The following is a 24,684-nucleotide window of genomic DNA, read 5'->3' as shown; positions in this document are numbered from 1 at the left end:
GATTGGGGGGGAAAAAGCTGACCTCACATTAACAAAGTCATCTGGTGCTCAGCCATGGATTAGCATAACTAACTATGATAAAAAAGTGATGATGATGCTGTATTTAGTCTGTTTACTCTTGCATGTAATTAGAACACAATTGGAATCTCCATCTGTTTTTGAGAATTGTGACTCACAAAACACATGTGGCTCCTAAAAGCAGTTTGAGTGTTAAACAGAGCCCGCATGCTTTAAATGGACTTCGCTCAGCTTGTTCTTAGTTTGGTCAGAGTTCCTCACCAATGCTTTACCCCTGGAAGGAAATCAGCCAGTGGTGATGGTGATGAACGGCTCAGTGGCAATGACTTCTTTTCATGTCTGTTTACACGGCACTAGCTTTAGCTTTTCTCCTTCCTTGCTCTTTTCTGATGTATTGCTTCTTTCGAATGCCTGTGTTTACTCTGGACCTCTGCTGTACATCTGAGGATGGACTTATCAAGGCAAATATGAGCTCTGTTACCTGCATGAGGTACACCATCTGACTACAGGCTGAAAAATGATCCCAGTCTCAGCTTAAGTGTTTATTCAATCCAGGACTTATTATCAACTTTGTCAGTACAACTTTGGTAGTGTTGCTTTAGAAATATGTTTGAGGGCCAGGTCAGTAGTATATTTTCTAAACCCTCTTAGTGGATGAAGCTATCTGGGAGCATACCAGGAGCCAGAGCGCATCTGTATAACATACAGGTGGTGTTAGATAAAACAATGAAACAGACAAAGACATATCACCCCTGAGAGTGGTGCAGAAGTGAACGTTTGATCATGACGTGTGCAGATGTAGCTTTGTCAACAATAATTTTGTTTGAACTGCCAGTGTGGCCAACAAGAATACCTTCAACTGACTGCTGAAGATTTATAGGTTGTTCCATTTTACTGAGGAAGGTGATTGCAGCACAGGAGTCTTGGCCGAAACTTCAATTCATATTTATGTTACAACATTAATGACTGGAAAGTAGGCATCTTGCCAATCTAGCTTTGTCAGTTATCAAGCTCAACGTCACTTATTGTTTGGTTACAGCGGCGTCAGGTTTTTGCAGGATATAATTTTAGATCTCCAACATGTGGTTAGTCACCGCCCTGAGTGGTTGCCAATCAGGAAATGACTCATCCTAAAATCAGCATCTGATTTCTGTAGGTCAATATCTGCTTAACAAGAGGTCTGTATTACTCTTGCTTAAGCTGAAACTGTTTAGTCTGAAAAAGTGAAAAGCTCAGCAGATAACACTAAGATGAACTGCGGTGGATCCAGCCAGCAAGCTCTGATGACATCTTCATAGAAAGTCTTAAAGCCGCACATTCCTTCAGATCTGGGTGAAGGATGACATCATGTTGATGTGTTTAATAATATTAAAAGATATCTGCAGACAGAATCCAGGCTGGTTTACATGCCCTGCTTGGCTGCCTTGTGGTGAAGTCCTGAGGGTTACTACAATGACTAAACAAAGTTTTTCTGCACCAGATGTTGTTTACAAAGGTCCAATATTTGATCTACCAAAAAGAACTGTGTCTTTCTGTCCTTCCCACTTAGCAGGCAGGTCTAAAAGTAGGGTAGAGGTTCATGAAGGTATGATTTAAGATTCATGGTGGATGGTCTAAAAACATATCAAAAATCTTGCTGACCTTTAGGTGTTTCTGTCTTATTTCTTTGGTGCCATCACAAGATTTTGTTGCTATTAACAGCTATTGTTGTGAAGGTTATAAAATTTACTGCAGACAGGAAGGTTTGGATTTAGATGATCTCATCATCCCCCTGCGTCTGGTTAAGGTATAGCTGCTCAATTGTCCCCCTGTGGCATCACCAGAGGGGGTTAACATTAGAGATTAAAGTGCACTCTCCATAATGTGCAATGGGCAGATATCAGCTGAACAGCTAAAACAGCAGGTGAAGTTGAAGAATTTAGAGGTATTTCTCTTTTTTCATTATTCCATTTCATGGGAGTCTTGAGCCTTGGTTGTTTTTCTTGAACTTCCTCAATAATATCCTCTCATATGGAGGGTGACAGCTTGGGTCTTCTTCCAGACCTTTGCAAAGTGGTGACACGTCAGTGTAACTATTTGAACTGATGCTGTTGGATTCTGCAGTTCTTTAGAAATACTACAATTCTCCTTCTTAGAGTTTCCCAGAACTCCTTGGACTTCCCCATTGTTCTGAGTATTGGTCAATCCAGTGAAAATTGTCAAACAAATCTTTTTTATGCTGGCAAAGGGAGGCTACCAGTTGTAGTAGGCAACAAGAAGTTAATAGGCCTTGGCCATGTCAAGTTAAAAGATATAGAATTTTCAGAATGACTTATTCAAAGATTTAAGTGAGTTTATGTATATATTTTAACCCCCAAAAGTGTTTTTTAAAGTATTAAAGATATATACGGTACAATCATTCCACCCTGGAACAAAAGAAAAGGAAAAGTTCAAAGGCATAATTAAAAGTCCCCAAATTACCAAGACATTCATGCCCATGATACGTGTATATAAACTTCTGACCACAACTGTAACCTACTTAACAAGATAAGACACAATTACACGATCCCTTTGGGGAAGGGAGTGAACTTTTAAGATTCCTATTCAGTGAAATAAATAAAACAAGCATCAATTCCAGTAAATGACCACACTTATCCTTTCTTTTTTCGGTCCAAAGAACTGTGCCCTGAGCTACCAAAGTGTGTCAGTCATAGTTTGGAAACAGGCACAGTAACATGTGCCTGGAGAGGATTTGGAAGGAATCGGCAGGGATGAAATGCTTACTTGAAACATTTATAAACCATATCTTCAATTTCTTCCTCTGAGCAGTCATTTCTGAAACCACCAGAATCAGACTGTGTCAAGAACAACATCAGAAAGGGGGAGGGGGAAAAAGGAAGTGGGATTTGAGTTTGAAGTGATAGGTCCCACATATGTTTGTCCTTCCCTACTCAAATTTGCAAAACTCTTTCTAAACTGCCTTTTATTGTTATGTGTTCATCCCTGTTTGACCAACTGTGGGCTTCAGCTGCAGATTTATCATTGCCCAGCATATATATGGAGGTTGTATAGTGCCAGGCCCTATTACCCTCTGACCTCCAGTGAGATCAGGGGTGCAACATGGCAGCTTAAATTCTCCCCATTTGTTTTTACAATTTGTCATCTGTGACTATTTAACGGTTGCACAAGAATGAGGCTGCATGCTCTGTAGGGAGGTTGTTAGAATTGAGTCCTAGAAAACAAGCCTCTGTCTTCTTGCCATACACAGAAGTTCAGCCGTGTTCCTCGGGGTTAGTATGTCCATAAAGAAGACAGCATTAATTTTGTGAGGCATATTGGGCTGAGGGGCTCACAGCTCCTGTTCCATGGAAATCTCATCACTGGCTCCCATTCCTTATGCTTAAAGCTCAGTGTAACTTTAGTATTACTACACAGATATTGGGGGAATTGCTGACTGAGAGTGGCTGTGAGACTTTACTTGTATTACCTGTCCTGATGGATAGGCTCTTAATAAGTGATTTTAACACTTGAAAGTAGCTGATGGATATTCTGTGAATGAGCTTAGTTTATCTCGTCTCAGCTCTTTTGTCAATAATCACAGCACATGCCATATGAAGTGAGTCAGTAGAAACTCTGTGTTTAACACAATACACACAAAATCCTGCTCAATTACATGCACTCTTCTGCCTTCTCCTCTTTAATATGTTGTCTTTACAGATTGCCACATTCCTTACATTTCAACACTCCCTGTTGTTTTTAGGCATTACTTCTGACAATGTGTGTCATTTGTATTTCGAGACCACCCGGTAAACTCGGCCCGGTTGTGCTGTTTCTGCGCATATTCCCCATGGAAACTGTGCAACAAAGACTCATGAATACACCAGTAGTGTCACAGTTTAGGAACCTTAGCTGCACTCAAGGCAGAAGTCCCCTTGTCTGCTACATCAACAATAACAAGCTCTCCTTTCATGGGGCAAGTCCTGTTCTGTCCAGCCACGGGGATGTGAGGCACCTGTGAATCCTGTCTGTAGTCCTTCCCCTTTCTTCTTTTTGCTGCAAATCATACACTCATCACTTCCCAAGTTATCTTGAGCTAGACCTGGAGGTTATATGTAAAGTTGGGGGTTTCTCTAATGGGCTGAATGGTTGAGAGATGACGTCAGAGCGCTAGATGATTTCTTTAAAGAAGGTGATTTGTATGTTAAACTTAGGGAAAGCTATAATTTGAAATGATCTGATAATTTTTGGAAATACATATAAATTAAAGATTGTATAGGAAGTAACATCCAGGTGCATCTATGTGCCAACATTCCTATAGTCAGTACATGCAGGTTTTGGATTGTATTGATCAGTGATTGAAGTGTGACTTCCCCCATGTCACCAAGGATCTCCTCAGGTACCTTACCACAGTTGAATAAGTCTGTAATGAGAGTATTGATGTGGTTCGAGCCCTGAAGCTTTGGAAAGAATCGACAACTCTGACACTAAAAATTTTTGCTAAACAAATGATGGACATCCTTGTGAGAAGATGTTTGGAAGGCTTAATTGTAAAAATGTAAAAATGAGGTCAAGCAGCAATGGGGACAATTTTTTTATAAGTTGTTGTGATCCCAATAGTATCTCCTAGATGTTTGATACTTGACTATTACTCAATAACTTGTTGTACAAATTATCTCATACACCTCACTCCATGTCTGCGTCTTTGAGCGGCCTTATTCATTCCTTTTGTTTTGATGTTTTTGCGTTTAATTCAATAAAAATTCTTAATTATAAAGTTTGGGTTTCACCACTGAGACTTTAACTTTCAGGAAAAATGACGTGTTTTGTCTTCTTGTGATGCCGATTGGAAAGTCAAGTAATCTATTTATTTTTTTGTATTATTTTTCCCATAGAGTGCCAAGAGTCTTCAAAGCAACAAGGATTCACGGATCCTGTGGACCAAAGATGATCTTTTACTGACCACTGGCTTTGATACGGTGAGAAAGTGTGAAGCCAACTTGTTATACTTGGTACAGTGTTTGTCACTGTAAGAATTACAGAATCAGTGCCTCTTTGTACAGTAAGATGTATAAAACTTACACCAAAAACACGAGACACCGCAGGCAGGAAATTGTTTTATTCATGCATTTAAAAAATATATATATTATTCCAAAATTCCCAATCACACAAGAGGAAATGGTGATTGGCATGACCAAAACTATTCCAACTGTGTGCAATAAATTTGCAATCAGGTGCCGTCTTGTTGCGTTAAGATGCTGGTAAAGCAGCCGATTTAAAAAAAAAAAAAAAGACTGATTGGAGTTTGCTATGTGTTTGCCATTGAATTGGGTCCAGATGCCTATTTCCTGCAATTTATGATAACACAGTGATAACTGTGATAAATCAGTGAAAAGTACTGCCGACTCCTTCAATCTGTTTCACATTAATTACATTCAGAGTCTAGCCAGAACCTCATAGATTTGATATGGAAATTCAGAAAATCCTCCACAAGCAGGGACTTAGCTGCATGTGTGCTTGGCAACATTGGATTAGTGTAGAATACAATCAGTAATAGTGCCAATTGATTCCCCACTGGCATAAAGATACATCGCAGACGAGTTGCGCTCCTCTGTGTGAGTGATTGCAGTCAGTCTGAGTTAAGACTGATTGTTTGGAGAGAGGTTACCTCCCACCCGATGACCTGTGCAATCATCCTGCAATCAAAATTGAAAATTAGCATCACATAGCGCTGTAATATGTGACAATTTCAAAAACACCTCTTAGGTTCATATAAAAAAAGTAACTTATTTGACCCCTTTTGGCGTGCTCTGTCTCTGTTCGGAGTACTCAGTGTCTTACTTTGTTGTTTGTTTAGATGCGTAGTCGTGAGGCGAGACTTTGGGACAGCAGGAAGCTGACCTCTTCGCTCGGCTCTGTTTCGCTCGGCACTTCCAGTGGGTGAGTACAGCATCAGTTTGTGTCCATAACTGACTCACACAGCCATGACACTGACCTTCTCACTTTTAAGTGTTTGTCTGTGAGTGAGAGTTTACGAGGTCATGTGTTGCAGTACAACGGTGTATCTGTGTGTGCATATCATGTAGGTGGGCATATTAGTGTGTAGCTGGCACATATGCAATGATATATGGCCAGACAGGCATGTGGACCTCCCAGAGTTTTTACACTGTTCCTCCACATTCTTGCTGTTTCCGGGAATGTCGCAGACAGATTCGTGTACTGTCTCAGTGGAGCAAAGCGTGTGCACATGTGTGCTGAGCGTCGCTCTCTCTACGACTGCTGCAAAAGGGTCAGGAAGCAGCAGCAGACACACTGACACTTCCTCCCTCAGCTCGCTGCTTGTCATTTCTCCAGCCGCTCAGTTTATTTTCCCAAACACGGCTGCCGAGGACCGGAGGACAGCAGGAGCGTGGCTGGGCTCCAGAGGGGAGACAAGGGGAATAGAAGGATGGAGGAAGAAAGAGAAAAGAGGAGGTGGGAGTGAGGATTCCTTTGTTAGATTGAGCTCATGCATTGTAGTGTTGTTATGAACAGGCTGGCCTTCCAAGTCATTCCACTCATAAAGTGACTGGACTTTGTCGGGTCATGCTGTAGTCTGTGGTGGATGAAGTAAATTTATTATCATTATTATTACTGCAAAAAGCATTTTTCTTGCCATATGTGAAATGGCCACGGCAGGACAGATTCAACATTTGTTCTTCTGGCACTGCTATTCAGACTGGGTGTCCATGTGTGGCTGCACCAGAACGTGTGAAGCTTTATGGCCTAGTTTTTTATTAGACAAAACACTACCAGAGGGAAGCGGTCTCTGTGGAATGTCATAGTTTTTGTTTTCTTCCAGTGAATGAGAGGAGTTAATACAGCAAGGTCCCTAAGTACCAGCCTCTGCTCTCCCTCCCTCTGCCCTCGTGCTCGCCACTCGTCTCCATTTCCTCTATTTCCTCTTTCATTTGATTGAGACAGATAGTTGCATGTCTGAGTGCCTCTTCGCAATCATCCCATTGTTTGGTGCCTGTGCACTTTTCTTGGAATTAGGGGATACGTGATGCCACAGATGCCAGTGTTTACTTCCTGTTACCAAAACTGGTAATTTGTTTTGTGAGATCCATGATACAAGTCATACAAGTCAAGTCAAGCTCACCCAAAAAACCAGAAAACCAGAACAACTCAAAGATAATGGACAAACAGCGTGAGGACGGTCACTAATCTGAGGACAAGCTGTTAAGCCTTCCGACTCTCATCTTACTCAGCCAGTGTCTGTTTTTTTTTTTTATGAGCCTCCCTTCACCCCCCCCCCCTTTTTTTTTTAAACTGACAGAGAAACGGCTCATCTTGCATTTATTAAATTCATTAGATTTAATTTGAGACAAGCCTTTTGGTTTCCTGGTTTTTGATAGTAGTTCAGTTTTAATGCTGTGATTTTTCCATTGGACCTAATTGCAAGGTTTGGAGCTGTCCCATCCGCAGTATTTTGGATGTCCTGTATTAAATCACTTCAATCATGCTATCATATGCCGAGATGTGTGTCAGAGAGCTTTTACTCGCAAGGCCACATCCCTTCCAGATGTCTGTACACCAGCACTGATATAAAAGAAACAGACATTTAACCGAGAGACGAGACCTCATCATTTACTGCTTTTCAATATTGCCGTCTCACTCTTACACAGCTTAAAAAATGATATACAGTTTTTTCTCGTGCCTTTTTTCCCCTCAAAATACTCTAAGTTATTACTAGAAGATAACTGTTTGTACAGCCAAGTTTCCAGAAAAGAGTGGCACTGAAAAAAATGTATAAGGATAACAAAGAAACCACAACTGCACCCACACAATTGCCAAACATTAGTATCGGGTTGTGCGCCTATTAGTGAAACTTCGTGTTTATTAACTTCTCATGCCAGCTTATCCCCATTTTTCTCTTGATATTTTTCACAACCTTCACTCTTATTTTTTTAAATGTATTTTTAACTACGGCCCTTGCCGGACTTTTGACCCAAGCTGCCGTTACAGGCCGAGTCTCCATTGTATTTGGTTATTCTCTGCAGTGGGATACATCAGTGTCAAAAACAAACAATGCTTCAGGAGTCAAATTGAGGGGAAAATGCAGTGATTACTTTCTATTCAGCCATATCCATGTAAGCACTAGCCAACCTCTTTATCAAACTAAACTACTAGATGTAGTCTGCAATCAGTATTTACTGATAATAGAAAGGGCTGGCTGGTTTCTACTTAATGGCCAAGGTCAAAATGTTGCTGACTGCCTATTTGTCTCACTGTCTTTTTTTTTAACCTGTGTCTTATTTTGTAAGTAGTGGAAAAAGATTTTTGTTCTCATTTCAGACACTGTGTCCATGTCTGTGTAATATTTTTAGCACGAGTGCTTAAATTAAACATCAATCAGCCTGTTCCCGACAGGAACAAACTGTCTTTAACCTCCTTTCCCCCCTCTACTTCTTTTTGTTTTAACTGAGCATTGCATTAGTGTTTTACCAAGCAGCTATGGCAAAGACAAAATGCACTAATCAAAAGGGGATATTGTCTTAATTTTTCTCTGCACCTAATAGATTGAAAACAAGTGACCAAGGAAACTCAAAGTCAAACATCCATAGAAGGGCACTTCCTCCTTGTCGCTTTAAGCCTGAGGTGCATATAAAGATGGATTTGTTCATGTTTTCCTGCCTGTTTTTAATTAAAACAGCTGCGGTAAACATGGTGTGTAATTGAAGCAGTGAGCTGGCTTGTATCAGGTTAGCTTTGCTTGTAGACAGCATTCAGTAGAACTGTTTTCTTTGGACTGTCACAACATAAAGAGGCCCAGGATCATGAGCCAGTAAAATAGAGTTGTGGGTGGAATATAATTTGGATGGAGAATAATGGGCTGGAAATGTTTATTTTTTGGTCGGGGTTGAAATGGAGAATGAAAAAAGTGAGGGGTGATGAGTCTGAGAGGAGCATTTTGAACTATGTTAAGGTGGCTATTACTGCAAGTCTGTTTTCCATGCAAGCTGTAGAGCTGCACAACGAGGAACTGTGCGGGTCTGTGTGCACTGCTCTCTCCCTCATATTCTTCCCCCTATAAACCAGAATTATAATAATGAGTTTAATTGGGTCTTTAAGCCAGCTGCAATCAGTGAACTTTATAGCTGGGCACGATTGCTACCAGCTTGTTGTGTAAATGCTTGAGACGTCACGATAATTATGCATCCTCCCCCCACTTCAGCAGCTAAACATACTTTGACCACACTTACACAGCCGCCTCTCGCTGATGTTTGCTTGCATACTAGCTTGTAATCGGGTCTAAAGATGACAGTCAGTTCTCCAGGGGTTACTCGGTTAGCATTCAGCTTGACAGAACTGCAGTCTCAGGAGAATTTCAGGCTGTGACCTCCTCTAACTGTTCTCGGTCCCTATCAGTGTTACCCTCCTCTCCTAATGGACACAAACACCATACATTTGCATGCATGCTCATTTAGACCTTCTGTTATTTTGGTGTCTCTTAATGTCTGGCTAGAGGCTGATTTAAGTAGATCACTGTGACCTGCCTGTTGATTGGGAAGGACATATGTTTGCCCCTGGAGAGCCAGCCTCACTGCTTTTACAACCAGTCACAGGTTATACTAAGGACTTGCCCTCTGAGGCAAGCGCTGCTGACAGACTGTGCTGTTAACTGATGGAGAGAGGCTTTTGTTGTGGATGATAGGAGTACTCCTAGTGCGCTGCCTGTACTCTTGCGCTCCTTATTGACTGTGTGGGCCGTGCCTGAGCGCAGGGCCCAGTCAGTAGGTGTATAATTGAGCCAAATTCCCTTTAATCAGATAGATTGAGAAGAGGCCTGCGCCCCATAAGAGAACGAGCCTTTTATACAGAACAGTCACTCCTTTCTCTTGCAGCGGCCCGGGCTCTCCAAAATCAGTCCCAGATGATGGCTTTCCTGTGGGTATTAGGTGCAGCTGCAGGGCCGTTTACCAAACCAGAGCGAAAAAAAATACCACTAAATGTTTGAATGATAGTCTGACCTTTCTCCGTTCTAGGAGTTCACCTTCTAAGAAAAAAAAAAAATAGAGCTTTGCTGTTTGGGTCCAGCTCAAACACAACTGTTTGAGGTGCAGGAAAAGGCAAAACTACAGTCTTCTTCAGGTGATCTGCAGGGTCAAGGCTCACCAGTACGGCTGTGGGGGATGGTATAGGGTAAAGATGTGGCCGCACGCACTCGGTCAGCATTCTGACAGTTGAAACATGGCATCTGAAATCTGTTAGCCATTTAGGGTTTCAGTTTGTGATTAAGTGGAGAAGGAGTTTGACCAGAAGAAGAGGATGAAAAAGGAGGAGGGAGCTTTGAAATCCCCTCTTTTCTTTTCTTTTTTTTGGTGAATATATCATTACTCTATGAACCTTTATTGGCTGCATGTGTAAGTTCATATGCTAATCCTAAACTTCTTTTGCTCTTAGTTTGAGAAATTCCCCCTTGTGATTAACTCAAAGACGGAAAAAAAAAGGTCTACCGTCAGCTGTTATCCTTCAACGAATCTTTATCCTTACCTGACCGCCTCCGAGACCTTCTGTCTATTACTATCTGTACCCCTTACTCATCTACCTCTCCATTACGGATAGATGAAATGGAAACGGAGAGCCGGGTTTTTGAAGGTGCTCGTGTCTGGGCTTCTAATTTAGTATTTTTTCTTTTTAGAGCCAGACCTAATGGAGCTGCTCAGAAGCGGTAAAAGCAGATGGAAATATGTGAAGCGTTTGGCGGGGGATATTTAATATAATTCACAGAGGGATTTTGATTTCATCCCGCAGGTATGTGCTCAGCACTCCAGGGATCAGAAGGACCCTTTTGTGTGAACTCACCACAGAAGGAAAAATAAAAAGTCTCTCACTCCCACCTTAGGCTGCCTCCTTTCACCCTCTTTCCCTCCTGTTTTCTTTCATGTACCTTTGTATTTCTTTAGTTTCTTTTATACTTTACATTAATGGTATGGAAATGGAGATTACTAGTCGCAGGAAGTCACTCTGCATTAAATTGCACTTGAGGACGTCCTAATGTTGTTAAGGTATTTAAACAAATGGTTTGGTACTAGAAGGCTGAAGCCTCCCCCCAATTTGTCTCAGTTATGAGGCTCGAGACCGTGTCAGACTTCACTTTCAAACCTTAACAAAAGCAGCAGCAGAGTTGCACTTGCAGCTGTGGGTATTGTTTTTCTCCAGCATCTGGAAAATTGTCTTTCTTTTCCCTTTATTGGAAATGCACTCACAATAACAGTTAGGATCTTTGCTGCTCACACTGCTCAGGATTATTTTAGCACTTGTTTCTTTGCTCTGTGGGTTAGATATCCAGTAGCTGAGGAATAAATACACTGCTAGTATCAATGAAGGGAACTGTAATAATTTGATGGAGATCTTCTAAACTTAAGCAGCTAGTTCTATATGTATCGTTTTTCCTTCCTTTTCTTTTACCTGTGTTTTACTTATTTCCTTTACTGTGCTCTTTTTTTTTTTAAACCCGATTTGTCTACCATCTGTTAATGCCTTTGAAATTTGTATTCTAGTTTAACCCCCTCTTTTTGGACCCAAGTGCCTTTCAACAAATCCATGTGTTTTCTAAGACTCGTGATTGCGCCTTTCACGAGACTCAAGAACCGTCGTGCGGTACAGAGCTCCCGTTTTTAAAATCATGCCTTGGTTCTGGACGCCAGTCACCTCCTGGATAAATGCCACCTCTCTCTGCTGTGGTAAGAAGACCAATCTGAGTGATGGAGAGAAGTGTGTTTCTCATTAGTACATGGTTTCCTCTGCCTCGCACCCTGCCCACACCCACCCTGCAGGCTGGCCTCTAACTCCTGCCTCTGAGACTGGAGCCTGTCATTGTGCGCCTAATAGTCTTGCAAAAAAGAACAGAGGTAAGAAGGGAATGACAGACAGCTCAGGATATGGATGAACAAAGACATGCAGGAGTTGAGTCATGGCCACGTAATTTATATGTTATGTGCGTTCTTCTACATGCACAGGAGAGATGAAAATAGATAAACTTACACAGCCTGAGAAAAGAGCAGAATAAAATTTGTGGTACTTCTTATCTTTAGTTTAGTTAAAAGCTGATGAAGCATCTAACACAATCCATAAATTTTGTATAAATTTTAATAAAGTGTCACCTTTCAGCATTAATTCAAAGCGGTTTACGTCCATGGTAGTGAGTCTTCCTTTATAATTCTCACAATATAGTTGGCTGGGCTAAATATAAAAGCAACAAAGAACCAAAAAATGTTTGTCCTCCATTGAGCTGTTTTGTCCAATAAGGTTCCTTGTGGCTGAGCAGATCAGACGTTTTTGTACAAATCTGAACTCGTCTGAAGCTGAAACTTGTCAACTAAACACTACAGTCATTGTTTTATTAATTTCAGCCAACGAAAATGTGTCAACCAAATACTGGAAGCCAGATATGATAGCCAACAGTGATGCCACAGCTGATCTCATAATATCTGAAATGGTGATGTTTCCCATGTGTAAATAGTCTGTATACTCTCTGCACAGCCATCAGCCACATCTGGACCTTCAAAAAAACCAGCCCAACTTTCCTTCCTTATTTTTAAAGCCTGTTTAAGCGAGCAGACTTTTCCTATAATTTAATAGCGAGAGCAGGCTAGGTGGATTGTCTCCTCATTGTATTCTCTTTTATGGTCAGGTTTCCATGATAGAAACCAGCAATCTGCATCCTGCCATTGGCAGGTCTGCTGCCTAAGAGGAGAACTCACAGAAAACAGAAGGAAATTCAATAAAAAAAAATTTCCCTCTGTTTCTCGAGTTTTCTCAACGCTCTCTGATTGGCTGGTGGCAGGTGGGCCACATGTGCTTCTGGCTGATATCTCTCCCCATGTGGGCCCTATTTGTCTGCCCACAGCATGGAAACATGTCAGTGTCAGCGAGGCAGGAGTAATATGCCATGCATAGTTTAATAGGAAAAGTGCTGAAGCCTGCTGCTGCTCACTGACTATTTGTGTGCGCAGTCTCATCTTTTAATTGTGTTTATTCACAGAGTCAGCCATGCATACATAAATGATGTGTACACGTATGCACATGTTACTGAGTAGTAGGTGGACAACAGAGAGGAAAATAGCGGCGAAGGGTCTGAACTCCATCGCTGCCTGTCAGATTTCACTCGTCTCTATGGAAATGTTATGACAACAAAGCTGCTCTGCACCTGCGTGGCCCCTTTGTTTTCCTGTTCAGAGTTGTGTGTCTGCATCTGGGCAAGTGCACTTGGCCTAAGAAGATTAAAAAAAAAAAAAAAACCCGTCAAGATGTAATTGGTGGTGGGAGAGCGGAGGAGGTGGTGGTGGCCAGGAAATAATTTCACCATTGTGCAAAGCATACTGGAGGAACTGATGAAGAAAAGGTGGAGGACCCTCAGGGTCTGTGCACTCTTGAAGAAACCTCTGTGGACTTTCCTGCTTTAACACTGACTGAGAGTCCTCTGTATGAGGCCAGCTAACATTATTTCAGGAAGGTCAATTAGTCAGCCGGCTATTGTATGCATGCTTTGTGTTAGACCGCAGAGGGAGAGGACTAAAAGGCTGGGGACTAGTGGGAGGTAGAGTCTTGTTTTGTGCCTTTGTTCTCCTTTTTTTTAACAAAAAACGAAAAAATAAAAACTAAAACATTTTCCCTTTGGAAACAAAGGATGGTAAGAAAAGTGGACTTTATCTTAATTGTTGGATTTGTAGCTGTTTTTAATTTACAGAATGCTCAAACAGCTAGTTTAAAATGGTAATCAGCTATTTTAATTGAACACCTACTGAATAATTGTGGAAACTGCTGAAATCATTGTTGCAAGCAACCAGACCTACATGGATGATTGTTACAGTGTGGTTTGCTTGCTTTGAGTCTGTAGAGTTCCTCATCCGTGTCATCCATTCAATCTCGTCTGTGTGCTGGGACACAGGGTGCTGTAATGGGGGTTCTGTTACTCTTCAAGTTTACAGTGCTTTGCATGCATGCATGCATGTTTGTGTTGCACAGGTGTCTCTCACAGCAGCCCAACCATGAGATGGAGGGGCTGCATTCCTACTGGGAAGCTGGACTGGGCAGCCAAAAACACACGTGTGGATTCACAAGCGATGTGACTTGCTGTCGTACACATTCACAGGTCTAGACGTGTCGGCCATTTCTTTGCCTTTTTCATTGCACGCAGACCTTTTCCAAACAGCATTCATGATCACTCAGCAGGTTTTGACAGGTGGAGTGACATAAACGTAATCTTCCATGCCTTTCTTCTGCTATACGTTCATGCACTATTTGGCCTTTTTTGGTCAAAGTTAAAACAGCATGTATTGCACTTCTTCATTTTCTGTCTTTGTTTTATGTTTTTACTGCAGTTTAATTCAGACCAGTCACTACAACATGACTGCAGTGATGACCCTAATGTGCTGTCTCTTATAGACATACAGTGTTGTGGAGAAGTATTTGCCCCCTTACCTGAGTAGGCGTATTTGTCACATTTAAATGTTACAGATCGTCAAAGAGTTTTAAATTATAATTTTATTTATTAAGGGGAGAAGATGTCCAAACCTACCTAAATTCAGACACATTGGTGCGTTTTTAAGCATGAACGGTCTGCTTAAGGTCATCCCAAAGCATAACAATTGGATCTAAGTCTGGATTTGGACTAAATCACTTCAAAACCTTCTTTTTTTTTTGTTTTAGCCATTCAGAGGTGGACTTGCTGGTGTTTTTCAGATCATGCTCCCAAGTTGTCTTGAGCTTCAGGGCATTGACTGATAGCCTTACTTTCTCCTTCAGGATTTTCTGGTAGAGAACAGAATTCATGGTTCCATCAATGAGAAAGTCATCCAAGTCCTGAAGCAAAAAAACAGCCCCAGACCATCACACTACCACCACCATGTTTGACTGTTGGTGTGATATCCTTTTTATAAAATTAGCTGTTGAAATGTTAGTTTTATGCCAGATGTAACGAGTTTTGAACTTTCCAAAACTTAGACATTTGTCTCATCAGTCCATCAAATACTTTCTCCAAATTCTCAGGGATCATAACAATATTTTTGGCAAATGTGAGACGAGCATTTGTTTTCTATTCTATGGTCAGCTGTGGTTTTCTCCTGTCCCATGGATGCCATTTTTGCTCAGTCTCTTTCTTATTGTTGACCTCTACTAAGGGAAGCGAGGCCTGCAGTTCTTTAGATATTGTTCTGGATTCTTTTGTGACCTCCCGGAAAGGTTCACCACTATTCCATTTTCTCTATTTGTGGATAAATGCTTTAACCGTCATTCGCTGGACTATTAAAGCTTCAGAAATGGCTTTGTAACCATTTCCAGGCTGATAGACGTCAATGACCTTTTTTGTTTGTTTCAACTGTAGTAGTGTGTTGCTTTTTGAGATATTTTAGCTTACTTCACTTTGTGTGATAAATTCTGTTTATTAAATAATTTCTTAGTTAAGGTAGTTAAAGTAATCAGACCTAGGTCTGGCTAATAAACTTGAACTAAGCTTTCCAAAAGGTCAATCATAGTTGATTCATGATTTAACAACTTGCAAGTTTGGATAGTGTTTTAACGCTATCTTCAACTTTCGTCTTTTATTTTCTGTCTCTTTAATCTCCAGGAAATCGTTCATGTAATGTGTTTATCAGCTGAAAGTCATTTTATAGCTGCAGTGCCCTCACAGTTTTGTACCCAAATGTTTACTGTATCCTGCTGTTTTTTCGTTTCCACTGGTTTTCTTAGTGTGACAGCTGGGTAGATTGGCTCTTGGAGTGATAGTAAAAGAGCAAATTCATTACAAAGCACGTTAGATAAAAACATTTGACCAAAAGACCAGCTTTTATAAAGAAGGAGGCCCCATTATTGGAAAAACTTTTAGGGGCTGCTTGTTCTTTAGTGTCCATAGGGACAAAACTCGGGAGCTGCTGGGCCTTTCAGTCTAACCTACTTGGTTGGTGTTCCAGGGGAAGAAACCTTTCATTAGCACTGGACTGAAAAAAACAGACGGTTGATGGACAAATGGCGAGAGACATATATACACATACACACACTACTGAGGTGACTTGTATTATTCTTAACTGTTCTCCACACATCCTGGCCATCATGGTCCACCCACGGTCCACTGCTGATGTGAAGCTGTGGGGATCCACAGCTGTGAGCTGACAGGCTGTGCACTGTCTTCAGTCATCTGCACGCTAACTACTGTGCAAACTAACCACAGTGCTTACAGTGCTCCTAGCCATGTCTTCTAAACTTTTCTGCACATTTACAAATAACAGCAAACATTTGTCAGTTGCACTTGTTTTAAACTGAGGTTTTTGATTGAGATATCTTATAAATGATACTCCTGCTATGCTGAGTTTTTGTTTCTGGAAAAGTTTATACTTCCTTCTTACTTGCAGTAGTATCTTTCTTCTGTCTGCCTGAAGGGGATTGCTAATGGACAATATGCTGGAAGGCAGGCTTAATAGCCGTTCTACGAAAAAATAGAAAAAACAGCTTGAGGAAGCTCAAATCCTTACTGGCGCCTCACCTGTACACACCCGGCCAGTCAGTGTGTAAAATGTAACTGACTATAACTGGGAATCGAGTTGACTGAAAAATATTCGTCAGATTCTGCATCTCTCAATTCTGCTTTTACCGTGGGGACAGGAAGTCTCAAATATTCTTAGATGACCTGACAAGTATTTTCAAATTTCCTAGCGCCTTAAAGGTCAGTCCTTCTTATTCTGCCAAAGCTTTATCATCTATGATCAACACTTGATTTCTTAGAAAAACGGAGTCACTATTTAGTCCTCAAATTCCTCTACCTAGTGTTTCAAGGCACATCTGAAACAAAGATTTATGGCACACTAGATCTAGGGTCATTTTAACTTAACTTGTGTATCTGTACACCGCCGCTTGTGTATCCCAGACCTGGCATGTTTGTGTTATTAACATGCACTCTCTCTTTTAAATAAATAAATGAAAGAAATAGAAAAAACAGAGAGAGAAAAGAAAAAAAAACATGCACACTGACTGCTGAGATGGAGTTGGCATTGCCTGCTCTGCTCCAAACCTTTAGTGGGTTTGTTTAAATTATATCCCTTACGAGGGAAAATATGTAGTGGTTGAACTAGAGGACCCCCCCTTCTTCCAGATTTCTGTCTGCTGTCGTTTACTTTTTTCAGTAGCACACCATCCGTCTTCCAGACCCTCTTCAAAGTCTTCTGGTCTTTCGCTTCATGGCTTCCTCTTGCTCGCAGTATTCAACTCATACTTTTATGAAGTTGTTCCCCTCTTTGGTCTCATCATATTCATATAGTCCTGATTTGTCCATCCATTGCCTCTCACTTCTCTATCTCAACTCTCTGGTTTTATGTCTCTAAAGCTGCCTTCCCTCAATCCTTGCCCTCCCCTCTCATCCTCCCCACAGTTATGCTATTTTCTACTGTGCGTGGTTGATACATTTAGCTTGTGGTTGTTCGGGAAGTAATGGCTATAATGGCTACATCAATTGCCGGGGGGGGGGGGGGGGGGGGGGGGCTCTGCTGCATTGCTACCTTCCCTTAGCCACAGCGGAGTCTCTGCAGACTGATGCAGACTTTCCACTAGGGTGAACCCATCGACTTGGGGTGCCTACTGGGGCTCGCTGCCGCCACTGACACGCCCCCAGGCCACAGCCCGGGCTGGCAGGCACCCACAGAGGCACGCGGCGTCAGCCTGCCTAGCGGACGTTCTTGTTTGTGTTTGTCTTGTGTGGTGGTGAGTTTCTCACTGTGCTGCAGTGACCGTAGCACCACCCAGCTGCCTCATACCAGGATATGTCCCTGCACACCCTGGTCAGGCCCTGTGGGCCGTAAGTAACCTTTTCCTACTCGAACTACACAGAGGTTGACTGTAACTCTTGGTACACATCCTGAAGTAATGAATGGCTCTACTCAAGACACGATACTGGTGGTTTTTATGTTTTTACTCATTTACACCCTGCCTTAAGCCATTTTTATTTTCTTGGGCTCCCTTTCTTCTTTGGCTTACATAGCACCGTAATACTAGAGTCACGGTAGGAGAAACAGAGGTTGGAGTCCACAACAAAACCATGAACAGTGAACTTAATGTCTTGTTGCCTTTTGAAATGGTTGCTTCACAGATGGAAACCTGGTCTGTGACACTCCACAGTTAGTTGCCATCAGTTGCTGTTTTATTGTTACAAAAAGGTGCATCAGAGACGAGTTGGGCTCATCGACACAGACCGACTCTGTTAATCTGTCTGTTTAGAAATTAGATGGCAATTGTTTGCAGGTTTTTACCAATCTGTCTGAGAGTGATTGTATTCAGACTCAGCTGCTGTTTGACTTTTACTCTACTATGACTGAATTTGATCTGTCTTTGATTTACCTCATTTTGGGGAATTTCCACTGGGTATTGTTGATGTTCATATAGGAATAACCTGCTATATTTTATACTGATTGTATTTTGAACTTAAAATAATCACAATCAGTGTTGTGTTATGTCTGTCATCAGTTAGCACGGACTACCGTCTCAATAAATATGTTTAATATGAATGCCACCAGTTTTCCCAGTTTTATTTAATCTGTAAAAATTGCAGAAAAGAAAAATCAGTAAGTATAAACAGGCTTGTAACATCATAACTCCAGATATATAAAATGATGTCTTTGTGTGTGTTTATCCTTGTTAAATCCAGAGTATTTAGGATATATTAACTTCTAATTGCCAGATAATAGTCTGCAAAATGCCTCATCCTGCTCTGCTATTCCTTCACCATGTCACTGCTAATCAGCTCTCTGACACCTGTGACTGTCCAGACCCCTGCTGCAGACAGAATTAGCAGATCAACATTTTTGAGTGTAATGACCCACTCCGATTTACCCCCCTTAATCTGAGTGTTGTTAGTCATTTAGAACAAACAGGTGTTTGTTGCATGGAAGCTGATGAACCATGCAAGGGTCAGAGTTCAGTGGCCTCCACCCTGTAGTGACAGGATCATTTGGGATAGCCATTATGTTCTGCCAGTGAGTGTTTGTGTTTGGCCTGGAAGTGGATGCGTGTTTGGAGCAGATGGAATTAGTGTGACTAATATGGATTACTGAAATCGGCCTTTGCACCAGAAAACATTAGGGCGGAACACTCCGCATGGTAAGATCATACACATGCGCATGCAGTTTGAGCTGTAATTGTTTAATACATTTCTAAGTGATCACCAGAATAAAAGCATTGAATGAATGTATGGTTATATGTGGTTTTTAGTCTAAAGTGATTTGAGTGGTTAGTAAGTATGCCACACTGTTCCAGTCCACCCTAACCAGCATCCTTGAAAACAATATGTTCAGAGAGCTTTTGTGTAATATTTCCAAAATTCTTTATGAAATGTTAAAAAAATTACTTGCTTCATTTAATCCACTTAACATTTAGGGAGGGACTCCATAATTCAAGAGCTACATACTTTAAGTCATTGTGTCTGACACAGAAACGGTGAGTGCTTATAGTGTTGAAAAGGATTACAGCACATAATGTGTGAACGTCGTCACCCTCCATATATGTTTAAACACACACATATTTCTGAAATAACTTTAATCTGTCGGTAATTACTTATACCAAACATTCGAATGCCAGTCATTATTTTCCCTTAATGAACTTAAACTTTTCTTTTCACTCCCTTGTGCGGATGATATGCCCACCCACATTTCAGCATAGCTCGGCTCAGTTTGAGATTACACAGGAGCTTCAGCTACAAACAATGTGGAATCTGCAGATGTGTATACATAGCACGGCTGTGATGCAAGTAAAGTTTGAAAGTTACACAGGATGTGTACACAGCAGCTTTTGATGAATGTCTGCTGGTGTCACAAGGTTATATATCAGTGACTCGAATGCTTGACCCCGAGGCTTTTGGAGATTTTGATGCCTGTCGCCGTGCTTCTCTTTGTCATTGTGTTTTTATAGTGCAGGTATTGATATGAATATTAAATGTTAAGATAAATGTTTATGCATATCTGGGAACTGATGATATGAGCGGGGGGGAGAAGATGTTTTGCAAGTCACACCACACACTGTTTGCACTCCAAAACCAAAACACATCACAAACAATTGTTAAATTACTATTTCAGCCTCATCTGATGTTTCAGTCTTTTTTGTTTGTACGATATGTTTCTTATACTCAGTCAGTGAAGCTGTACTTATCTCGTGAAACACACAAGTAAATTTTTTTAAATCACCACTGCAGATTTGGCCAAACAGGCAGAAGATCCTCTCCCACTGGTGACCCCCACTTTCACCACAATGCATTTTTTGCCTCCTTTTTGTGACTAAATGAGAGTTTCAGTAACTTTGTGCGATCTTAGAAACAAGAGTCTCTTTGCAATATGTGAATCTTATCTTGAGAGATTGAACACTGATTTTTCTTCTTCTTTTCTTTTCTTTTTTTTGCCTTTTTGTGGTTGTTTGTAATACTCACTCTACTCTCAGTTTAAGAGCTAAGTGCTTTGTAAGAGTATTAACAGCACAACAGACAGTTCAACTAAATAAATAACCAAGAGGGCCATTTAATGTCACTCGCTTTGTCAGATTTCAGCTGTCAGTGTTGAGGCACTGGAGTTTTGGACTATGCTGGCTCTGTGAACATCTGTGGTTAGACCTTCATCATTTTTCATCACAGCTTTTCTTAAAAGGGGCATGTGAGGTTAGTAACCTTACTAAGGTCCAGCTTGAGAACTCGTGCTATTAATTAATTAGAGCTTAGTGCCATGATGGTTATAGCTAGTTATATTTTTAACAAAGGGAGGCCCAAAAAACTGTTTCCTTGCATGAGTTTCATCTACAGTAATTGAATTTAGTGTTTACAACTATTTAAGACCTCCTGCACCCTTTTCACCCTCTATGACCTCCTCACCATCTGCTACAACCTCATCTCATTAATACCATATTACTCATTTGCTTATGTTTTTGTAAATAAATAAAATCTCCCCAGCCTCCATCCCTCCATTCCTTTCAAATGAGAACCACACTTGGGTTGCTTTCCAAGGGTGATAGGCGGTACTTTTTAGGTGCTCCCTGCTGGCTGTTGGGCACAGAGAAACACACATGCACATACTCAACACCTCCACAACTTCAGCTTCTCAGACCCCGCATCAGTCGATTTCCAAAGACGGATAAATTTATCAGTTCTTGTGGCCTTGCTTGGACTTAGCCAGAAACAGCAGACCCCCTCCCCTCGCATTTCATCAGTGCTCCACCTCTTTAATTTCCTCTAATTCTTTCCATCCTCTGCTTTTTATATTGCAGCACTCGTTGGCTCATCACTCCTCATTTCTGGTTTTCTCATTTCTGTTTAGATTTTTCTTCGAGTCTTTAGACACCTTGCTAGCTTGTGAAAAACCACACAGAAATCTTGTCTGCCAAACGCCAGAGCAACGTAAAATGCCTGAATGAAGCAATAATGAAGAAAATTAATAAAGGAAAAGTTTATTTCATTTCACACTTGTCACAACAACTTGAATAGTTGAGTTGAGAACGTTTCGATTGAACAGCAGCACCAGCAGCTGCTTGCTATTGTTTGGGGAACATAGATTTTTCCCTCTTTTATGCTCACGTGACTGAGATCTGAGGTCAAATGAACATGTGAATGTGAAAAAGTACTATTCTTTCCATAAGTTATGAATTAAATTAAGAGTTAAAATGCTTGCAGCCCTAGGGTATTGCTTTATGTAAATCCATATTTAAATCAATGTAGAGCCCCCATTTGCCTCTGTTGTACATTAACTGCCAGCTTGCATTGTCCATCCACTGTAGAAATGATATGGAGGATCAGTGAGCGCTCTCCTGCGAGGGTGAGACGATGACTGAAAGAGACACAAATGCATGCCTTGCATGGACAGAAATATCTGTACTCGGGAAATCAGGCTGCCATTTGTTTTTATTTCTAATAATTCACCGAACAGCACGTGAAATGAATCACATGTGTGCCTGCTGATGTATTTTGCCAAGAACTAACCAAAGTCAAATTCTTCCTTTGCTTTCTTTCCCTGTTTTTCTTTCTTTCTGACTTTCCCTTCTTTCTCTCCTCGTTGCTTTTTTTTTTTTGGTCAGAGCAGCAGCTAGGCCATCTGCTGGAACAGGCATACAGTAGTATGGCATGAGAGAAACCAGTGGCACACCAGCCTTCATCTGTTATTAGTACTTTTCAGGAAGATTTAGAGGAGGGAAATGTGGAATGTGAGGCAGGAGAAGAAGCGTGCAGAGAGCCATAAAACTAGAGCTGGAGAACCTGGATCCAAAAAACAAAGTGGTCGTGTGTTTTCCCTGCTCAGCTTTTCTTTTCCCCCTTTGCTCTTTTACTCTCTTCTGCCACAATTTTATTTTGTACCACACACCAACATCACAAGGAACGAAATACAGCTCAGCAATACTACGAATCTCTCTCCTCTGATAAGGAAAAAACACAGTTTGTGTGTGCTGATGAGCATTACTAAAGCAGTAACCTTTGCACCAGTATAGATGTTCTTATACTGAAGATATCAGTCATCTATTTATCTGCTTTTTCTTTGCTGGTTATAATAGGCTGAATGCTTCATCTTATGATTTTTGTCAATAATTTCATTTCCTCAACTGCTGACTGTAAATAATCTAGACTGATGTCCGAGAGATGGTTGGAGGTTACTGGGAGGTCAGATGTGTCGTGTGGGCAGTGGGGATATTTGGAAAATTGAAAACTGAGCGGCAGAGAGAGGGGAGAGAAACGACCGAAAAGGTCAATTGAATTAAAGATTGTAAAGTGCCGAGGGAAGGCAAATGCTGCCTGCAGCCACATGACCCCGTGCTCCAACACTCTGTCATTGGCTGCCTCTTCTTAACCCTGAATGTGGAAACTAATTAGAAAGAAAAAATAGGGAATGCGGGGAAAAGAAAGGCCAAGAAAAGGAATAGAAGAGGGAAAAAAGATAACTTTATGTAGATTTGTGTGTGTGTGTGTGTGTGTGTGTGTGTGTGTGTGTGTGTGTGCGCGCGTGTGTGTGTGTGTGTGTGTGTGTGTGTGTGTGTGTGTGTGTGTGTGTGTGTGTGTGAGTCTCTTGAAATTACAAAACTACAGTAGGGACCACTGAGCAGGGTGGGCTGAGTGAGTGTCAAAACTGGCTCTTGTCCAGGAACCAGATTTCCTTTAAAGCCAGGGGGAAAAAAGAGGAACTGTTCTACAGTAGGAAAGGAGAGAACCCACACACAGAAACTTCCTTTGTTCCACCTCTTCCTATTTACTTACATATCCAATTCTCAAACCTTGAGTCACTGCAGCTTGCACATATACAGTAATAATTATTTGTACAAAAGACGGTAAGTCCCTTTACACCTTAAAAAAAAGTGTGTCTATAGCAGTTTGGATAAATATTGAGAACCTCAAAAAAACATGGTGGCTAAAACTGCTTTAAAAGGACAAAAAACAGTTAAAACCCACTAACCTCTAGGTTCCTGCATTATTTCCTCTGTTTTTTTTCACCAGGAAGTTTGTGCCATCTGAGCAAATTGATATAATAGTGCCTGCATGACAGGAGTGGTGCTGTTTTATGTGTTTGTGTTGTTAGCGTGGGACCAACCGCTCACAGCTATGGGCCAGTTTGCTTTTGTTTGTGGGTGTGGGGGTGTGTGCTTGCATCCTGCATCAATCCCCATACCAACATCCTACCTATAAAACACATGGGTGGGCAGTTCTGTTTATTGTACGGGTTAGCAAACAACGCTTACTTATTTAGTGAGTCAGTCATAATGGTTAAATCCATTTATTACCTTCCTCTGCCTGTTTTCAATCATAATCTTTATTTCCATTTTGCCTTCAGCACACTGCTGGCAAGGAAGAATTACAAGACCTCTCGTGCACTGAAAGACGACATTAAACAGTTATAAATGTTTGTTTTGGGTAGTGGATTATGGCTGGATTCAGCAGACAGAATTCAATAGTTTGTAGAAGGGGTTGCACGGTCAATGTTTTTCCACTTACTATCCGATACAGATACCCTGGTTTGAGATATCTGCCAGTACTCGGTACCAATCCGATAATGGTGTCATATGAATAGGCTATAATTCTCATTATGAAGAAGAGAATGGGAATCATTGTTTTATGTTCAAGGAAACATCAGGCTCAGCTTAAAGATTACCTTGCAAGATAAAATGTAGGCAAGCAAAAACCTTAGAACATACCTTAAAGATAAAGAATGAAAAGAAACTAAATCTATTAAGTTAAAAAAAACAGGATTCACCTTATTACCCAATCTAGTTTTTAACCCAAAACAAATGCTCTACCAAAGACATAACAGAGAGAGCTTCTTCAAACGTCTGACCTTGAAGTCAGTTTATCTCTAAATGGTAAATGGACTCAGAGTTCAGTATCTTGTTCAACGACGCTTTGACATGTAGACTAGAGTGAAAGATGTCAAAGATATTGCCAAAACTGAATGATGAAAAACACATTTTTCCAGTTCAGTTTGAAGTAGTTGATGTCTGGTGAAATTGGTAACAAAGAGGGTGCTGCACAAAAAAGCTCCTTGCAGTCGCCTTGTTCGTTGCCAGAACGCTGTACTAGGAATGTACAGTATTCACCGACTTGACTCACAAACACACACCAAGCTGTACTGAAACTTGAAAATGTGAAATACAAACCAGTAAGGTTGTGCCCCACTCTGAGCGCAACCTTACTGAAACTTGAAAATGTGA

General features: G+C 41.1%; 1 protein-coding gene across 2 annotated transcripts in view; it reads left to right on the top strand.

Annotated features, from left to right (window-relative positions):
• The window catches only part of coro7 (coronin 7), a 105,570-nt gene that overhangs the window by 30,954 nt on the left and 49,932 nt on the right, over window positions 1-24,684 (top strand). For both annotated transcript variants that reach the window (XM_085403984.1, XM_085403983.1), the window contains exons 8-9: window positions 4,890-4,973; window positions 5,852-5,934. In XM_085403984.1, the coding sequence (XP_085260110.1) occupies window positions 4,890-4,973; window positions 5,852-5,934 (167 nt within the window). The remainder of the gene's footprint in view (window positions 1-4,889; window positions 4,974-5,851; window positions 5,935-24,684) is intronic.

This window comes from Rhamphochromis longiceps, linkage group LG4 (genome assembly GCF_057381845.1).
Source record: "Rhamphochromis longiceps isolate RC_006_pf linkage group LG4, R_longiceps_female_GT1.1, whole genome shotgun sequence".
Taxonomy (NCBI): domain Eukaryota; kingdom Metazoa; phylum Chordata; class Actinopteri; order Cichliformes; family Cichlidae; genus Rhamphochromis; species Rhamphochromis longiceps.
Note: the sequence above shows the minus strand (reverse complement) of the source record. Positions and strands in the feature narration are given on the sequence as shown.